The sequence below is a fragment of the Calidris pugnax genome, unplaced genomic scaffold (genome assembly GCF_001431845.1).
Source record: "Calidris pugnax isolate Ruff unplaced genomic scaffold, ASM143184v1 scaffold103, whole genome shotgun sequence".
NCBI classification, from domain to species: Eukaryota; Metazoa; Chordata; class Aves; order Charadriiformes; family Scolopacidae; genus Calidris; species Calidris pugnax.
In genome coordinates this window covers 13119995-13136436 of record NW_015090990.1, presented here as the reverse complement: position 1 = coordinate 13136436, position 16442 = coordinate 13119995, and the positions used below count along the sequence as shown (strand labels likewise).

General features: G+C 44.9%; 1 protein-coding gene across 3 annotated transcripts; it reads left to right on the top strand.

Moving 5' to 3' along the window:
• Window positions 1-7188: 7188 nt before the first annotated feature.
• On the top strand, window positions 7189-15725 carry LOC106895013 (shugoshin-like 2). 3 transcript variants are annotated; one of them, XM_014954087.1, is made up of 9 exons: window positions 7189-7315; window positions 7631-7774; window positions 8663-8838; window positions 9083-9145; window positions 9750-9808; window positions 10599-10867; window positions 11450-13375; window positions 14433-14559; window positions 15401-15725. In XM_014954087.1, the coding sequence occupies exons 2-9, from the start codon at window positions 7633-7635 to the stop codon at window positions 15594-15596; spliced, it is 2958 nt and encodes a 985-aa protein (XP_014809573.1). In that variant the 5' UTR covers window positions 7189-7315; window positions 7631-7632; the 3' UTR covers window positions 15597-15725. The 3 variants fall into 3 exon arrangements, with proteins under 3 accessions (XP_014809573.1, XP_014809575.1, XP_014809576.1); XM_014954089.1 differs by having other exon boundaries at window positions 7303-7506; XM_014954090.1 differs by lacking the exons at window positions 7189-7315; window positions 7631-7774; window positions 9750-9808 and having other exon boundaries at window positions 8770-8838.
• The last annotated feature ends 717 nt before the right edge of the window (window positions 15726-16442 follow it).

Sequence of the window (16442 nt, the reverse complement as noted above, 5' to 3'; positions counted from 1 at the left end):
TCCCCCTGCCCTGGCCTTTGGTGGGAGCTGGGGTGAAATGTGCTCACTTTGATTTCAGGCATACTCTGCAGCTCCAGGGGCAGTCAGCATGGCAAATGAATGCAGGGAGAGATTGAAAGGTTGAATTCAGTCATCCTGGAAGGACAATTCATAGATGAATATGTTGGCAGAGACCGTGTGCCAAGCCAAATGGGCATACTCTTTTGTGGTCAGTGGAAAGTAAGATAACTGCTTCAGAGGTCCTGATGGATAAATGAGCACAACTTTGCTGGCAATTTTTGTGCTGGCTGCTTGAACCACCCAGCTTCTTGAAGTGCCCATCCCTGCTGCCTAGACATTTCAGTTGTCCACACAGTAGCTGAACTGCTGCATTTTATAGCCCCGTGTGGGAAAGTAAAGGAATACAGGCAAGGAGTACTGTAAACACGCTCAAGTGACTTACATGTGGGGTGGTGGAAAACACATCTATCACACTAATTGTTGTTTAGTTTTGTGTGCTCAACAAGTAGAACATCTGCACTTAGATAACGCAGGCCTGGGACGGGCTCAGGGGCACCTTATCGAACATGCACGAGATTCCTGCCCTGCTGTTGGACAGATCAAAGCACAGCAGAAAACTATGCCTGCCTGAATCCTTGAAATACTGTCCAGAACAGCAAGTGTGAGCTCTCTCTCACTCCCTTGCTAACACAACTCTCTTGCTTATAAGAACTCTCTCTTGCTCCATGGTGCCTGTCCCCTGCTTGCATGCCTCTGCCTGGGTGCTGCTTCGGAGATTGCATGATCCATGAGGTAGTTCTTTACTTTTCATCTGTGGTTTTGTGGTTGTTCCTGCATTCTGCCTGCACCAGCTCACACACCCTGTATGCACAGGTGCAGCCTAGGGATTATAATCTGCCATAATATCCTGGCAGGCAGCCTTAGGTTGCTCAGCTGTTCATGTGGCAGCTCCTGAAATGACTGAACAACGGGATAGGAAACTCTGAGAAGCATCAGGCAGTCAGAATAGCAACTATTACATCCATCTCTGGCTAGGATGTCCCTTCTCATGAATTAGAAATCTTCTGGATCCTAAATCCCACTAGGATGTGATTTAGGCTCCCTAAGTATCTATATACCTTGGTAAAGCTAATGCTTGCTTTTCAAGGAGATCTAAGCCAAGTCTTCAAAGTGATGTGGAATAACAGGTATCCCCACCACTTTACTTTGGTGGAAAATGGAAGCGGGGAAGACAAGCAAACCTGAGATCCACAGAAATTAAATTTTGAAATGGGCTGGATTCTAGCTCTTTGAGTCTAGGACTTTTAAACAGGTATAAACTGTGCTCCAAGAGTTACTGTTAATTAAAACAGTAGATTTAACCTCTTAAACTTATAAGGGCTTTGCAAAATAAATTACCCTTAGTTTCCAAATTCAGCAAAGCATTTCTGTTTCTTTATCAGAGACTGGGAATGATCTTAAACCCATGATTAAAATTAAGCAGTTTTGTTGGCTGAAATAGAAACTGGAGATCCTGATAACAATGGCCTATCTTCCTCTTCAGAAAATTTTGTAAGTTTGCTACCTCATGATCATCAAGGAGGTACCCCTGAGTCCACTAGGGACAGGATCTAGGCGAGCGCACAGTAACAGGAGATGAACAGAAAGACTGTTTCTTTGTCTCTGCTTGCATAACATTAGAATATAAATCAAAGCTAAAAAAACCCCCAACCCAACAAAAACCCCAAACCAAAACCACCACGGGAAACACCATGAGTAGTTGGAAAACTTCTTTACACTCCCCTGCAGTGTATTTCTAAAAATATCCTGGGTTGGAAATTCCTAGAGAAAAGGATCCCTGCCCATAAGGAGCGTGACAGTAAAAATATATACAAATATAGAGTGTAATGTTCACAGCAAAAGGAGGGAGAGATGATCCACCCACTTATTCCTGGAGCAGAAGGGAAGATCACTCCTGCAAACCTACATGTTGTGGAATGCCCCTACGTGGCACCTAGTGGCATTTCTATTTCTTGACATGGGAAAATTCAACTAAGAGAGGTTACAGCCGAAGCTGTTCTGATGCATGTGAGCCGAGGGGTAGCTCTAGCTCTTTCTGGACACCGGGTGGCAGTCCGTCATTAATGGTATGGTAAGCATGAATGAGGAAAAAAAAAAAGTGCACCAGAAAGACCGTGAATTTCATGTGAATAATCTACTATAGTTTGATTACAATTCCACAGCAACTTTTAATGGTTGCTTGGGAAACATCAATAAAGTCTGTGTTACTGAAAAAAAAAAGTTCTACATATTCCAGCACAAATGCTGTTTCGTTGAATAGCCGGGCTGTACAGAATGCTTTTTTGTGATTTAAGTCATGAATTAAAGATTGTAATACCTCGTCTATTTTTTAAAGGGCAATTATGCTTATATGACTAAGGATATGCTGCTAGAAAAACTTGCTCTGAACACAGGCAAGGCCCTTGTGAAGTAGGTTTTATCTCCTTGGACCTGTGTAGCCTCCTTCCCCACTCCTCATCAGTGGTAATTACAGCACCCTGGTGGGAATGCTCCTCTGTAAAGCACTATGCCAAAGGCGCAGGATTTAGGTTACAGTTGGTGTGATTGTGAGTAGTTGGACTGCCCTTTCCTTGCGTCTCCCTGGCACACTGCAAGGTAGAGGCGAATAGTTCAGCCTTTTGCTGTGTTTGAAGAGAAGGCTGGAGCCAGTTTACTATTACTAATGGGGCAAAAGCAAAAGGGGCAAATGACTTGAGTTTAAAATTTAATTTTTTAAAAGGCATGGGTGATTTTAAAAGTACCCAAATGCATTATGTCTTTATGTAGCGGGAGATTCCTTCCACTTTATTGCTCACAGCACACCAGTCTAGGCAGCAGGCTGGTGGGAGAAGGAGCCAATAGCTTACCATTGCTATGGGCAACACTGGTACCACTAAACTGGTACCTCATCATTGGTGGACTCTCTTAGCCCTAAAGGGCAGAAGACATCACAAATTTTGGGGTAGATTCTGCAAGGTGTGTGATGCTAGAATGCTGAAAACCTTTTAAGTATGTTGGGAATGGGATACCACTTTTAGACTGGGGCTTAAGTGTAGGTATTAGTGTCAGGATAGGATTGAAGAGTTTTAACTGGTGGTGCATGGCTAAGATGAGATCTGACAAGTAATGCTGGAGTATCTCCTTTTTGCCTACTGAAGTCTTTTTTTTTTTTGGTATCCATCTGGTTGTTCAGTTACATTTGTCTGCTGTATGCAGTTTTGCATGGACCAAATACAGAGTTTATTTTTTTGGTAGCCTGGGGACAATTTCCAGCAGAGGTACAACAGAGGAACAGCGTATCAGAGCCAAACAGGCCACTTCATCCCTTTGAAGAACAAAGCCATCTCCCTGAAGGTCAGGAACTGAAGACAAGGGCAAGAACTCCTTTAGTTTCAATGTGTTCTTTGAAAACCCATAAAGGAGCAGAGTGACACAGTAATGCATTGATACATATGAGCTTGGAACACCAATCATGCGATTAACATGAGAATAGCAGGCATTTTTTCCACAACTTGTTTATCGAAGAACAAAGAATGTTGTAGGTACAAGGAGTCTCACGCATACCTTTCTCATGTATGTATACCTTTGCACATGTAACTTGACTAAGAGACAACCACTTTATTCCATAAATATTATAGCCTAAGTGAGCCTTCTTTGAGCTCTCCCTGCTAGGCAGCATGGCTGCATGGTGGTGATCTCCCCTTGAGCTGGGATGCCTCTCAAGGTTGCTCCTCAAGGCAGAGAGACCTTTTACCAACCACAGATATTTGGTAAGTGACCAGTATCACACATAACCTTGTAGTATGGTAACTTTGATTTATGTCCGGATAGTTCTGAATCATTGTTCAAACGATTGTGACATACAGTAATAGAATGAACCTTGCCATCAAACTTTGTTAGGTTGCACTTTTACAACATCAAATTAAAACCACTTTTGTTAACACCTGTAGTTGAGCTAAATCACCCATTCATGACAGATTGGTGTAGTTGGCAGACTCCTAAATCAAGATTCACAACAACTGCCCAGCAAAGCAACTTTGGCTCCTTGGTGAAGCAAAGCAGTGCCAAGGTAGCACTAGATGCCAGGAGCTAGCAAACGTTAGGTATTGTCCCGTGACAATTTCTGGTTTGAAACCTGAGTGGACTGGGGAGAAGGACTGGGCAGAGTACACAGCAAGTACATCTTTGGCAGTCAGATGACAATCCCAAAGAGAAACACCAACTTCAGATAAAATTCACACTGTTGTACCTAGCCTGTGGTCTTGAATGCTGCCTGAATGCTTATGCTGTAACAAGGAAATATATGACAGTTTATTGTAGGATGTTGCCACCTATCATCCACATATCCTCAACCGCTGCTGGTCTAACAGTAGTGGCTGCTTTCCATAGAATGAAGTTCTTTCCTTTATTAGTATGGGAGAGCTGGAATAAACAGTCTATAACAGACACTACACCACCTCTCCTCACACCTCCCCCCCATAAGATCTGCAAGCAATTAAGAAAGAAACGTGCTGCACTGCAGCTTTGACACACACTCTCAAGACTAGCAGCAGGACTGAAGCACCTCATGGATAACTACAACTGCACATGGAGGCTGTATACCTTGTCAAGAATGCTGAAAGGCCATCCACAAAGCTCTAAGCTGTAATGGCAGATATGAGAAGGGAATAGTTCAACAGTGTTTATTCTGAGCAAGAAGAGAAACAATCCACCTGTGGATCACACTCCCAGAATGCCAGTCCAATGCACTACAAGCCATTACAGGTAAAAGAGATCTTCACTCAGATCCCTATTACAGATACTGAAAAACCAACAAATCACTCACATTTGCAGAACTCTGACACTGTGTTGCTGAGGGTCTCATGCTGTAAATCTCAAAGATCTTCTCAATAGGAATGCTGTTCTGTGAAGACAGGTAAAGAGAGAGGTTCAGCTTTCAGAAATAGTAGTCTTTAAAGTGAATGTATAAAATCCAGCCCATATCCCCTTCGATATCTGAAACAGCTTTCACATGAACTCCTAGTATTGTTTCGTGCTGCTAACAATGCATAAACTTTACATGGTTTTGGTCTGTCCTCCCTTTGTTTGACCAGCCTTGATTTTTCTTTACATTGGCTGTTTGACAGCGAATGGTCTGATTCTGCAGTTAGGCTGGAAGGTGTCTTTTTGCCTTACCAGGGAGCTGCCTTTGTGAATGATGTGATCACCTCTGCTTTCATTAGTTTGAGTTTGGGAATGGTCCCCCCTAGCAGCATAGATGCTCATGGCCATTCTCATTAATTCTATGCCAAAAGGAGGACCAAGCACTTCCCCCTCTTTTATTCCCGCTGCAGGGCTTCTAATCAAGTTGGATTGATTTTTGAGGGCATACGCTTGGCAGGCTTTATGGCAACCCTGATTCTCCAGTAGAGCTGCTGCTTGTTTGCTCTGCTTTGAGAAATACGGATCTATGCCAGCCCCTCCTCCAGTTACACCTACCCAGGGCTTATCTGCTGGTATGGCCAGGTGAGCGTGAAAAGTGACCTTCACAAAGTGAACACCGACATTCCAGGGCTGTCCCGAAGTCCAGCTAACCCAACACCTCTTCTATTACATGACAACTGTGACATCCTGATGAAGAAAGGGACTTTCCGGAAATGAGGCTGGTCCCTAACCCTGAGGTGAACTGACCCCTGATACTTTCCCAAAAGCAAGAAATGCCTCTGTACCATTGCAAGGCAGGGAGAGGGGCAGCACTGTGTTTGTGCTCTTCCTGGGGAAAAAAACATAGAAGCCACTAGTGGATGCCTGAGGAAGAGCTGCACCAGTAGGCATCAAACCTTCTCAGTGTATTTCCCCATTCTCCACTAATCTGCAGCTCAGGACCTTCATGAGCAAAAGTGTTGTTTTAGAAGTTAAGAGCCTTTGCTTGTTTTTTACTTCTACACACTTGTCCAATCACTTTTTGAAACCTGCATAATTGACATTGCAATATCACCACTGTTTAAATAGGGCTGCGTGGGAAAAGGTCTCTGGTTTTAAGCTGTCCACTGTTAATTTGCTAACCAGTGTGCTTAATAAACTTAGTAAAGTAACTTAGTAAACTTAGTAAGAGCAAGTTTGGGCCTCTCAAACTCCTGAATTTGTCACGCACTGATAACATATCAGAGGACATATAGGTCTTTTCCTCACACCACAGTACATTTAATGCCAGCTACAAGTTCCCCAGAGCAAGAAATAAAGCATCAACGAGGTCTGTGTGTCTCTCTACATTGTTACCCACTGCAGGTCTGATTTTCAGGGCTGGTATGGAGGCTATTTTGTCAATATGCTACTTAATTAAATTGGAAGGAATAAATTTATTTAATAATTCATGATTTAATGCTCACCAGATAACGTATTAACAAATACCATGTAAAACAGAAACAGGAGTAGGATTCAGGACTCTTGCAAAGGGCTACCATTCACAAGCGAGGCAGCTGGTAGTATTTTTGCCAGCCTTGTTTGTGTAACAAAACCCCTCCACACCTCCACTGTTAAGTTGAGGTTCTGCAAACTATTTGACTGCTTTTTCCTTACATGTCACTCCTTGAAATTTTTAAGACCATCACACCCGGCCATGCAATGTCAACTTCTTGAGGACAAATTCAAAGGCGTCCGGAAAGCAATGCATTAATTTGGGAGTGTAAATTACTAAAGAAAAATATTCCTTCTAATAGACTGTAAAATGTCACCTTTTCGCAAGTGAAAGCTGGAAGTCAGGTGCTTAATTCTGCGGACAAACTCTTAACTTTTGAGTGAGGTTTGTCCCTTAGAACAACCCTCGGCTTTGCTGAGGCGTTTCAGGAGCGTTTTACCCCTACGTGCCCGGGGCCAGACGGCGGCCGCACCGCCGGGGGCCCGCGCTGGCGCCTCACGAACACGGCCTTAAAATTAGGCGCTTCCAGCCCGGGCGGGGGCGGCGGAGCCGCGGGGTCGAGAAGGGGGCATTTCGGGGCCCTCTTTCCCGGTCAGGCCGGAGAGCTCCACCTCAGCGGCGGCTCTGCCCAAAATGGCGGCGCAGCCTGACGCGGTGCTGCGGGCCGCCCGCACCCAGAGGGACGGGAGAAGTAACGTCCCCGCTCCACGACAACAGCCGGCGAGGGTGGTGATTTTATCCGCCCTTCGCCTTGCCCCTGCTTTCCCCGGCGGAGCAGCGGGCGAAAAGGAAGAGCCCCTCCCCTCACCGCCGTCCCGCGGGGAGGAGCGAGGGGCGGGCTGTCTGCCGTTCCGGCTACATTCAAAAATCTTCCGGCAAGTAGGGCACCGTTTCTCGCTTACCCTCCTTCCCCGGCCGCGGCGAGGGCCCACCGTCCCGCGGGGCTCGCCGCCCCGCATGTAGGCGAGGCCTAGGAGGCCCGCCTGCCCCGCTTCCCGCGGGAGCTGAGGGGCCCTGGCGTGAGGGAGGCCGTAGAGGGGCTGTACAGGCCCAAGGCGGCCTCCGTGGGGGTGAGCGGGGCGGGGGGCGAGGCCGCGGGTACGGTTCTCGGGGAGAGCGTAAGCCTCGACCGGCGGGTGGTCGCTGAAGGGCAGAAGGCGGGTGCTGACCCTGCTCGGTGTTGGCTCCCTCCAGCTATGGCTTCTCGGGAGGGTTTGGAAACCTCCTCCTTCAGCCTGAGCGATGTAAGAGAGCGGATGCGGGAGAAGAAGAATGGTGCCCTGCGGACTGCAAAGCTGAATGCCTCGCTTGCATCGAAAATCAAAATGAAAATTATTAGTGAGTGTATATTGTACTTTATAGCACTTGCAGAGGCTGGCAGCTCCATTGGCATATCGCTGCCTTTGGCTGCGGCTGGTGGTGGGTGGCTGTCTCTAACCCAGAGCTTATATTTAACAGCTGCTTCTCTGTGGGTTTCTAGAGAATTCAGTACCCGGCAAGTGAGTGCCAACTACCACTTGAGGTGACCAAAGGTGTTTTGGGGTATCTGACTGGCGGGTTTAACATAGAACCTTTGGAGCAGCAGCTGAGGGCATCACAGGTGGCATTAGATGGCTGTGTCTGGGTAACTGAGTCCTCAGCATCCAAACAACAAAAATAAGAGGTGTGGGAGTTATTCCAGCGTATATGCAATCCCATGCAGAAGGTAGCCCATCTGTGATTTGTTCTTACAGGGGAAATAATGCAACAATAGTGCATGAGATAATTTGGACTACCTTGAAAAAGCTAGATATTTCTGTTACTTTTATTTATTAGTTTTGAAATGGGGAAACATGGATCTAAATGTGCTCAAGGGCTACTACAAAGGACGGTAGGTTTTTCTCCCTCCTTTTGGATGGAGATGAGGACTCAGAGCTATAGGTGACTTGTTCAAAGTCAGAAACGTATCTCCTAAGCTCAGCATCTGAACATGCCATTGTTCATTAAGAAGTGAAGCAGTAGCTTGCTGACTGAGCATGACCCACTGAAGATTGAGAGGGAAGTGTTGCAGGAACATTTTTCCTGCTGTTCTCTGGGGACTTCTATTGCTGGAAGGAATTGTACTGCTGACTTTGTGTAGAGGTTATTGAGTTGTAGAGATCTGGTCCCAGGGGAGGCTATTCTGGGAAGAAGCATGGATGAGACCTTGGATGCTGATTCTGTTCGGTACTTCTCTATCACTTACAGACAACTCCTCCACTATTAAAGTATCCCTAAAACATAACAATAAAGCACTGGCCCTGGCCCTCAATGCGGAGAAGGCCAAGGTACACCAGCTCATTCAGGAGAAGATCGTCTTACAGAAGGAGGTGGAGCAGTGCCACTTCGAGAATGCTGTCCTGCGGCACAAACTCTCCTTCCAGGTATGGCACTAACAGTGTTGCTGGCATGGGGAGAGGTGGTGGGTGAGGTAAACAGCATCAGCATCCCAACCTTGGGACGAGTGAGCTGTCACTGATTTTCCATACTCTCTGCATATGAAAAATGTTGCTGTTCATTTATGTTCACCCCAGAGCATGCCTTGCTCTGGCTACCAGCATCCTTTTTGGAATAGATGTTTTGACTTAATGTCTTTGTGATTTCTCTCTGTTTATTACCTCAACATAGGATAATATCTTGAAAGAGTTTGAAAACCTTATGGCTGCAGTTAAGGTGGCCCAACTCTCTGAGGTAAACCATGGGAAATGTGAGCACATCCTTCTGGGAAGGGAGCTGTGTTTATCTTTGTTTTTTGCTTTGTGTTGCCTGCTCACTTTGGTATTTGATGCTTTGACTGTTCTAGTTTGCTTGCTTGAATTGTGCTGGCTGTATGCTTTTCAGGGTAGCTTCTTCTGTAGGAAAGGCTACCATTTTAAACTGCCTTCCTCTGGGTTGTTGGCTGTATTGGCCAGTAGCCTCTTCTGCTAAGTGACTTCTTTTTAATTTCTTTTTTTAAAGTGTTGCTATGGCATATTGGAATAGGGAATAGGACACTTTGTGTATGTCCTGTCTCATGGGTGAGTGGGAGGGAAGATATTCCTGCTTCCTAGTGTCAGATATCTGAACTAGTTTAACTTCATCCTTAAGACTGCAGAGACAGAATCTGACTGTGCTGCAGTTTATTCAATAATTGGTGCAATTTTAAATGGGAGAAGGTCACCGGCAGGATTTGACATGCTTTCCAGGGTGAAACTGAGCTGCTGCTGTTTCTGTGCAGGAGGCTGCATAGCATACTGTGAGAACTTTAAACCACCCTTCTATTTCTCTATTTTTCACATCCTTGTCCAATGGCCAGAAGAGCAGCACGAGTGACGATAGCTGGGCCTATGATGTTGCAGATGGTCAGCTTATGAGGTGGGCTTTAAAATGTTAGATATCACCAAGCTTGTCCTGAATTTCTATGTGCTGAACTTCCCCTTGTGTTTTATGTGTGTGCCCAGTTGTCTGTTTTACATTAGATGTTTTCTCTAAACCACCATTGCTTGATGTTTTCCTTTACTCTGTGTATTTCTCCTGCCACTCCTTGTCTTATTTGTCCTAATGCTAAGTCTATATATAAACGGGTTCTTCTCCCTCCTTTGTTTGAAAGCACATTGCTTTTTGGTAGCTTTTTCTTTGTAGCTGGTGAGCACTGAAAGATTTCCTTGAGCGAGTGAGCTAGCTGCTTTGACATTTTGATGCTTAATAGACATCTGCTTTTGTGATGTAAACTTGTGTATGGATAACACAGAGCAGGATCTCTTAAACTATATTTGAAGCTCTTTTTCTTCTCTGTCTAGTCTTCCCTTTGAACAGAGGGGAACCCTTAGAGCTGCTCACACACATACCAAAGCAGCGGCTTGGAGGTGTTCTACAGCAAGGTGAACCTGTGGTCACAACCTGTGCGCTGAAAGGCCCTACTTCCTTGTTATGTATTTTTCTCCTGCTTCTGTGTCTACAGTGGTGTGCTTTCCTTATGAGTTGTGCTTGCACAGAAATTGGGAATCTGTCCTGGCTGGGCAGTGTTTGTTCTTCAGCACTTGAACCCTTCAGAAATGTATTTCAGCAACTTTTGATGGAGATGAAAGCTGTAGCTACTCTGCTGAATTCTGGGGCCTGTCACAGGTATGAAATGTGCTCTGTTATTGTTATTGCTTCTCACTAGGGCTGCAGGGATGCCAATGAGGGTGCCCGTTTCCAAGGTGTGTGATGCAGAACAGCAAGGTAGCAGCTCCACAGCAGTAACATTGTCCACACTAGATCTTCAGAGACCTGCTTCTAATGAGCCACTGGAAACTGTGCCCATTGCCTCCAAAGACACTTTGCCACCACAGCCAGCTGAGAAGCCTCAGTCCCACCAGGAAGAGAATGGGAAGAAGCTGACTGAAGCAATGGAAGCACAAGAGGCTTTTCTTGACCCTGGCATCTTTGGAGGTAAAGTTGCATCTTCTGCCATTCTTCTGGTATGACTTTGCCTGTCTGTGTTCAGAAATGAGTGCGGTGCCAGTTACCTCCTAACCATCACTCCAGCAGCTCCTAATTACTGTTAGGAACTGCGTGTTTCAGTGACGCTGATATTGCCAGAATTACTTATATCCTAGAATGAGATGTCTTGGTTGGGATATCGGGAATGTTTGCAATAGCTCAAGGTCACTTTCTGTGTAATAGGCACTGAGCTTAAATAAGATTTTCAGAAATGTCTTAAGGTGCAGAATCTGACTAAGTGCACATCTCCTAGTCCTTGTGGATTTGCCATATAAATACTAACTCATACAGATGCATTTCTAAGTATGGTTAAGAGATCTTGCTGTGGGCTGCCTTTCTGTTCTGAGGGGAGCCAGCTGAGTGTTTGCATTACGCAGTGAGATTGGGGAGCCCCTGTAGAGACAAAATCATGCTTTTTGTATGTTCTGGATTTCTGGCAGTGTGTGGGCCATGGTTTTAGTGGTATTGGGAACACTGGTGTTTGCCTGTTGCATTTCTAAGTCTTAGGAATGAATTTTGTCTTTCCAACAGAGGACTTGTGCACCACCCAGCAAAATCCCAACAGTTTGCCAGTGCTTGCCTGGGAAAGTCATTCCCTTTCATATGAGGGCAATGAGGTGACAAAAGATTTCTTTGATCGTCTCTCACAAGGGCATGTTACTCAGAGGAGAAAGCGTTCCATGCTGTTCGCAACAAGCACTCCATCTTCTGGTGTGGATACCTTCCCATGTGTCAGTTCCACTCAGACAAACGACAGCAGCAGCTCCAGCAAGAGCAACACACAGCCACAGTTGAAATCTCCTAGCTCTCTGGTTTCATCTACTCAAACCACTGTTATCCCTGATAGAAAATCTTTGGGTAAAGAGATTTTATGTGATCAGCCACAGGCTAAAGAAACTGGGTGTGGTGTTGAAACTGACCCCAGTAGCCAAGTCCCTGCGTTTGTTCCTGTAAAGGTTAAAAGCAAAGGTAGTTGTAAAACTGGTGAAAAAACAACTGTTAAAAAAGCAAGCACAAGAAAGAAGAAAAAAAATACAATTAATGCAGAAAGTAGTCCTGATCTACCTCAAAGTGAAGAGAGAGCTCAAAGTGCAAAGAAGCTTCTTAAGCCAAAAGTTGCAACATGTGCTAGTGAGCCTGAAGTTTCTGAGAAGAGGCAGAAAGCTTGTAAGGGGGCTTTCAACAAGAAGAACAGAGGCTGTGATGTGGAACAGCATTCCCACTCTCCTGATGAAGTCCAAGATCTCGGAAGAGCATATGTGATGAATCCAGCACAGCTGCACAATCTTGGAAGTGGTGACTTACTGCAACAGGTTAAGAAGGAAGATATCTTTGAGATCCAAAGCAACAGCTTGTCAAAAAGCCCAGTTCATGCCTTCTCAAGTAATGAAATTCCCTCAGGTGATTCCAGTCTACGAAATTCACTTTTGAGGAAAGAGACCTCAAGTGCTTGTGCTTTGCAAGAGGACTTGGGTGTGAACACACAGAGCATCAGACAGAAAACCAGCAGAAAAACTAGAGTAATTAGGCAAATAGATGACTCTGAGGAGAATCTGCCAATCAGTGTGAAAACACCAGAGGCCAAAGCTGAAGAACAGCCGAAAAGAAGCCGGACAAGCAGGAAGACGACTGTCAGGAAAAGCAGTTGCAGTGATCAGAGAAAGGAAGTTAATTTTTTTGGGCCATGTATAGGTAGTCAAGAAGTAGCTAAGGAGAATACAAAGGATTCACCGAGTAATCTTAAATGTAGCAGGAGAACTTACATTGTCCGTCTTTTGGATCTTGCGGGAAACATGGAACATGTCCAGACAGATCTTGAAGGTGTTGAAATTGTATCTTCCAGACCTGTTTCTGGGAGCAAACCTAGCAAAATCCCCAGGGTTCAGAGGATAGTAGCTGCTCAGAGCAGTAAAAAACAGACAGGAGACCTTCAAGAAAAGGAGCAAGCTAAAGTTGGCAACAACAAGAGTGCTTCAAATAAAGAGGCTTATCCCAAACCAAAGTGTCAGAGGAAGAGGAACACCTCTAGTTCTCCAGAGACCAATTCCCTGGCCAGACAAAGTGGTGGTGCCAAGGCACACTATGGAGGCTCGGCAGAACTTGCAAACTGTCCTGTCCTGTCATTTGAGTTCTCCGGCATTACGGATCTGCTCCCTCAGCCACCTGCCTTCCTGGAGGAGCAGACAGCTGACATATCACTTAGCAAAAATCTTATCGACACTTCATACAGTCTTGAATTCTCCTCTGCGACTTGTTCTGCAGCTTTGCCTGTCAGCTCCAGGCTTACAGATGTACCAGTTTCCAGTAGCTTAAGTACAGAGGGTAACAGAGTGCTGGAGAAATCCTCTGTTTGGCTGGAAAGCTCCCTGATATCGAAAGAAAAGACTGCAGAGGAAACATCTGGGGAAAGAAACCAGGTTGAGTCAAGTTCTTGGAGCTCATCTTCACAGGAACCTGGTAGGTGATAGGCTGGGGGAGGGAACCTGAGTTTGGAGATGAGTGCTGAAATCTATGCAGCAAATGCTTATGTTTTGATTCCCCTCCTTTTTTTTTTTTTTTTTTTTTTTTTTTTTTAAATTTTAAAGATCAGTGTCCAATATACCATTTATGCTTCTGCTTGTGCTGGCTAGTCATTTCTGTGGCTGCATTTGCTTCTAGTTTAGCAGCATTCCTGTAAGAATTTCTGGTCACTTGTTCATGTGTGGATATTGGGAAGAGACTAGGAGCTTGTGCTGCAAGTCCCACTTTATCACTCTTGTGGTGCCTGTCAATTTAGAAAAGCAATTACTCAAGCAGTTGAAAAGTACAGTTTTCTGACCCTGCCTACCAGAGTCAGCAAAATTGGGACATAGAATATGATGAAGATGGCAAGTTTTTTAGTCTGGAATGGTTAGTGCTGCAAGGATTCAGACTATACCTCTAGGTGATATCTTCAGTGAAATTCATCAGGAGCTACCTAAATTCTCTTGGTTCTGTGTTTTTTGGTTTGTTTTTTAAAAGGATTTGGAGGGTGTATCCCTTGGCTGATAATATAGGTAAGATGAGCCTTTTTGGGAGCTTGCTGTTATTGGATACTTGTAAAGAGAGCTGTTTTGTGGGGTTTTTTCCTTTCTATAGCTGTTTACTACCAGGCCTGTTATAGAGTGGACTGTACTTCGTAGTAGCTCCTCCAGGCTGTAAGATCCTGGACATTAGAACTATCAACTATAATTTTTAAATAATTTTCCTATTACATCAGGGTCCAATGGTACTAGCAGTATTAGTGACCTGTGTCTTTTTCAGTGAGGAACCTAATTTGATTCTGAGCTGACTTGTGAGGAGCAGGTCTGGGATTTTTGGATAAAAATGGTCTCCTGGGTTTAGAGGAAACATGATTGGATTCACGATTGTGCAGTGCTCAGAGAAACCTGGTTCAGAATGTAACCCTTCTCTATTAGGCAGCTGTATTTCTTAGGATATCTGGAAATAATTTGGAAACGCTTTGATCAACTTGTGTGAATGTCTCCTTTTGCAGAGATCAGGCCACTACAGGACTCAACCAATGTGAGGACTGTGTCTTCCTCCAGCTTGGAAGAAGTGTCAAAGTGCTTGTCCAGGCGGAGACAGCAGCCAGTCTGCTATACAGAGCCAAAACTCAACAGGTTGGGCTTTTAAACCATTCCTTCCCATGCTGCAACCCCTGCTCTGCTCACTCTTGAGGGCTGGACCCTCTGTGACTTTGTTTGTCTTCAAATTCCTCATTATGTGTTTCTGTGACCCCTCCTCTTCTACCACAGCGTGGTGAATTCAGCATTAGCACGGATGCATGTGCAGGTTTCTGGTAACAAGCTACCAAAGATGTTATTTCCCTCAGTGAAATTAGCACACCTCTTAGCAGATTGCATCTGTGGTACTCCAGTGCTAATCAGGGATTAGCCTAGAGGATAAAATACAGGTTAAATTAAGACAGCTAAGTGAAAGCCCTAATTTCACTTACTGCTGTTCTGTTATATCTAAAGTTTTGTAGAACAACGGAGTAATACTTCCATTTTAATTGGATTTCAGTGAAGAAAATGCTAGTCTTGAGGAGGGTTCTCCCCTGTAAGCAGGCTGTATCTGTATTCACTTCTTATGGCAGATACAAGCAGCTAAACAAGTAGTTGCAGCGTTTTCCTGAGAAACTGTAGATTCAGTATATCCAATGGCTACTGTACAGAACTATTTAACTCCTAAAGTGATGACTTAGTATTATGCAAGAGTGTAACAATGTTTTTTCCCTGAAAAGTGTCACAGTTCAAACTTTCTGTGAAGAGTTGGTTATACTGGGTCAGAAGGTACTCTGTACTGGTACAGCTGTTTCTGTACAGGACAAGGAATAAACTGTACCACTCAGTCATCTTATAGTGGAATCATTTCAGTAAAATCAGAAATTTTAGAGACTGAAATCTTACATGTATTCAAGAAATACTTTGATGGTTCAACCTAACCCTTTTGGTTCTGCAGCAAACTGAGGCGGGGCGACCCATTTACAGACATGCAGTTCTTCCACTCTTCCTGTAAAAAGAAAACTGCCAAAGCCAAAGAAATGACTAAGAGGATCAAAAAAGAAAAAGAATGGTTTCCTGAAGGTTGTCCCAGTGCCAAGACAGACAAGCTAATAACAACGGGAAAAGACATGGAGCCAGAAGTGACTTGCTGATTGAAGAGGCAGTCCCCAAGTTCCTAGGGGCCTGTGCATCTTTGCTAGAATATCTCTTATGTTTTGCATAGCTTATTTTTTCTTTTAATTGTGAAGTATAAATAAAGTCTTCTACGTGGACGGTATAAATGCTTTGTGACATTTGTTCCCCTCCCTGCCCCCCTGCCTTTAAATGCCAGGTGGCTTGCCTGCAAAGTCTTTGTGCTCGCAGCCAGCCAACTGTCTCTGCCAGCTCTCTCCTGGCCCAGCACGAGCCTGGGGGGAAAAGGCCTTGGAGGGCTGATCTGGCACTGCAGGTCCCCACAGGGCTGCTGAAAGGGCACGAAAGGGTTGCAGCAGCCCAGGCTTTGACAGCAAGCAGAAAAAAATGCTAACATACTGCCTAGCATTAACTCCTGTAAAAGTTGGCTTCTGTACAGGTAGGGCATCCATGGGGAAGTCACCTTTAGGGTTGACTACTTGAAGCCTCAGACAGTCTGTGAAGTCAGAAGGGAGCCTTGTCAGATCACAGATCCAGTGTGAGGGGATATATCAGTTGAAAACAGCCTTCCACCAGCCCTGAGCATGCAATACTTAGGACACAGATGCACATGTGTAACTACATCAGTATCAGCACTATACTTTGAAGATGACTTTTGCTTGAGTCTGGTGATGGGACAGTTGTTGCAAAGTTGGTGGTGGGAGCTACAAGGGCACTGCCCAAGAGCTCTGTGAGGCAGCTGGTAAAGTGTGAAGTATCAATTGTGTTTCAGGAAATCCTCTGCAGACTAAGTGCCCACTGGCCTCCAGCACTTGCTCTTTTAGGGACTGCTGATCCCTAATTTGAAGGTTATTATGTTAGATGTT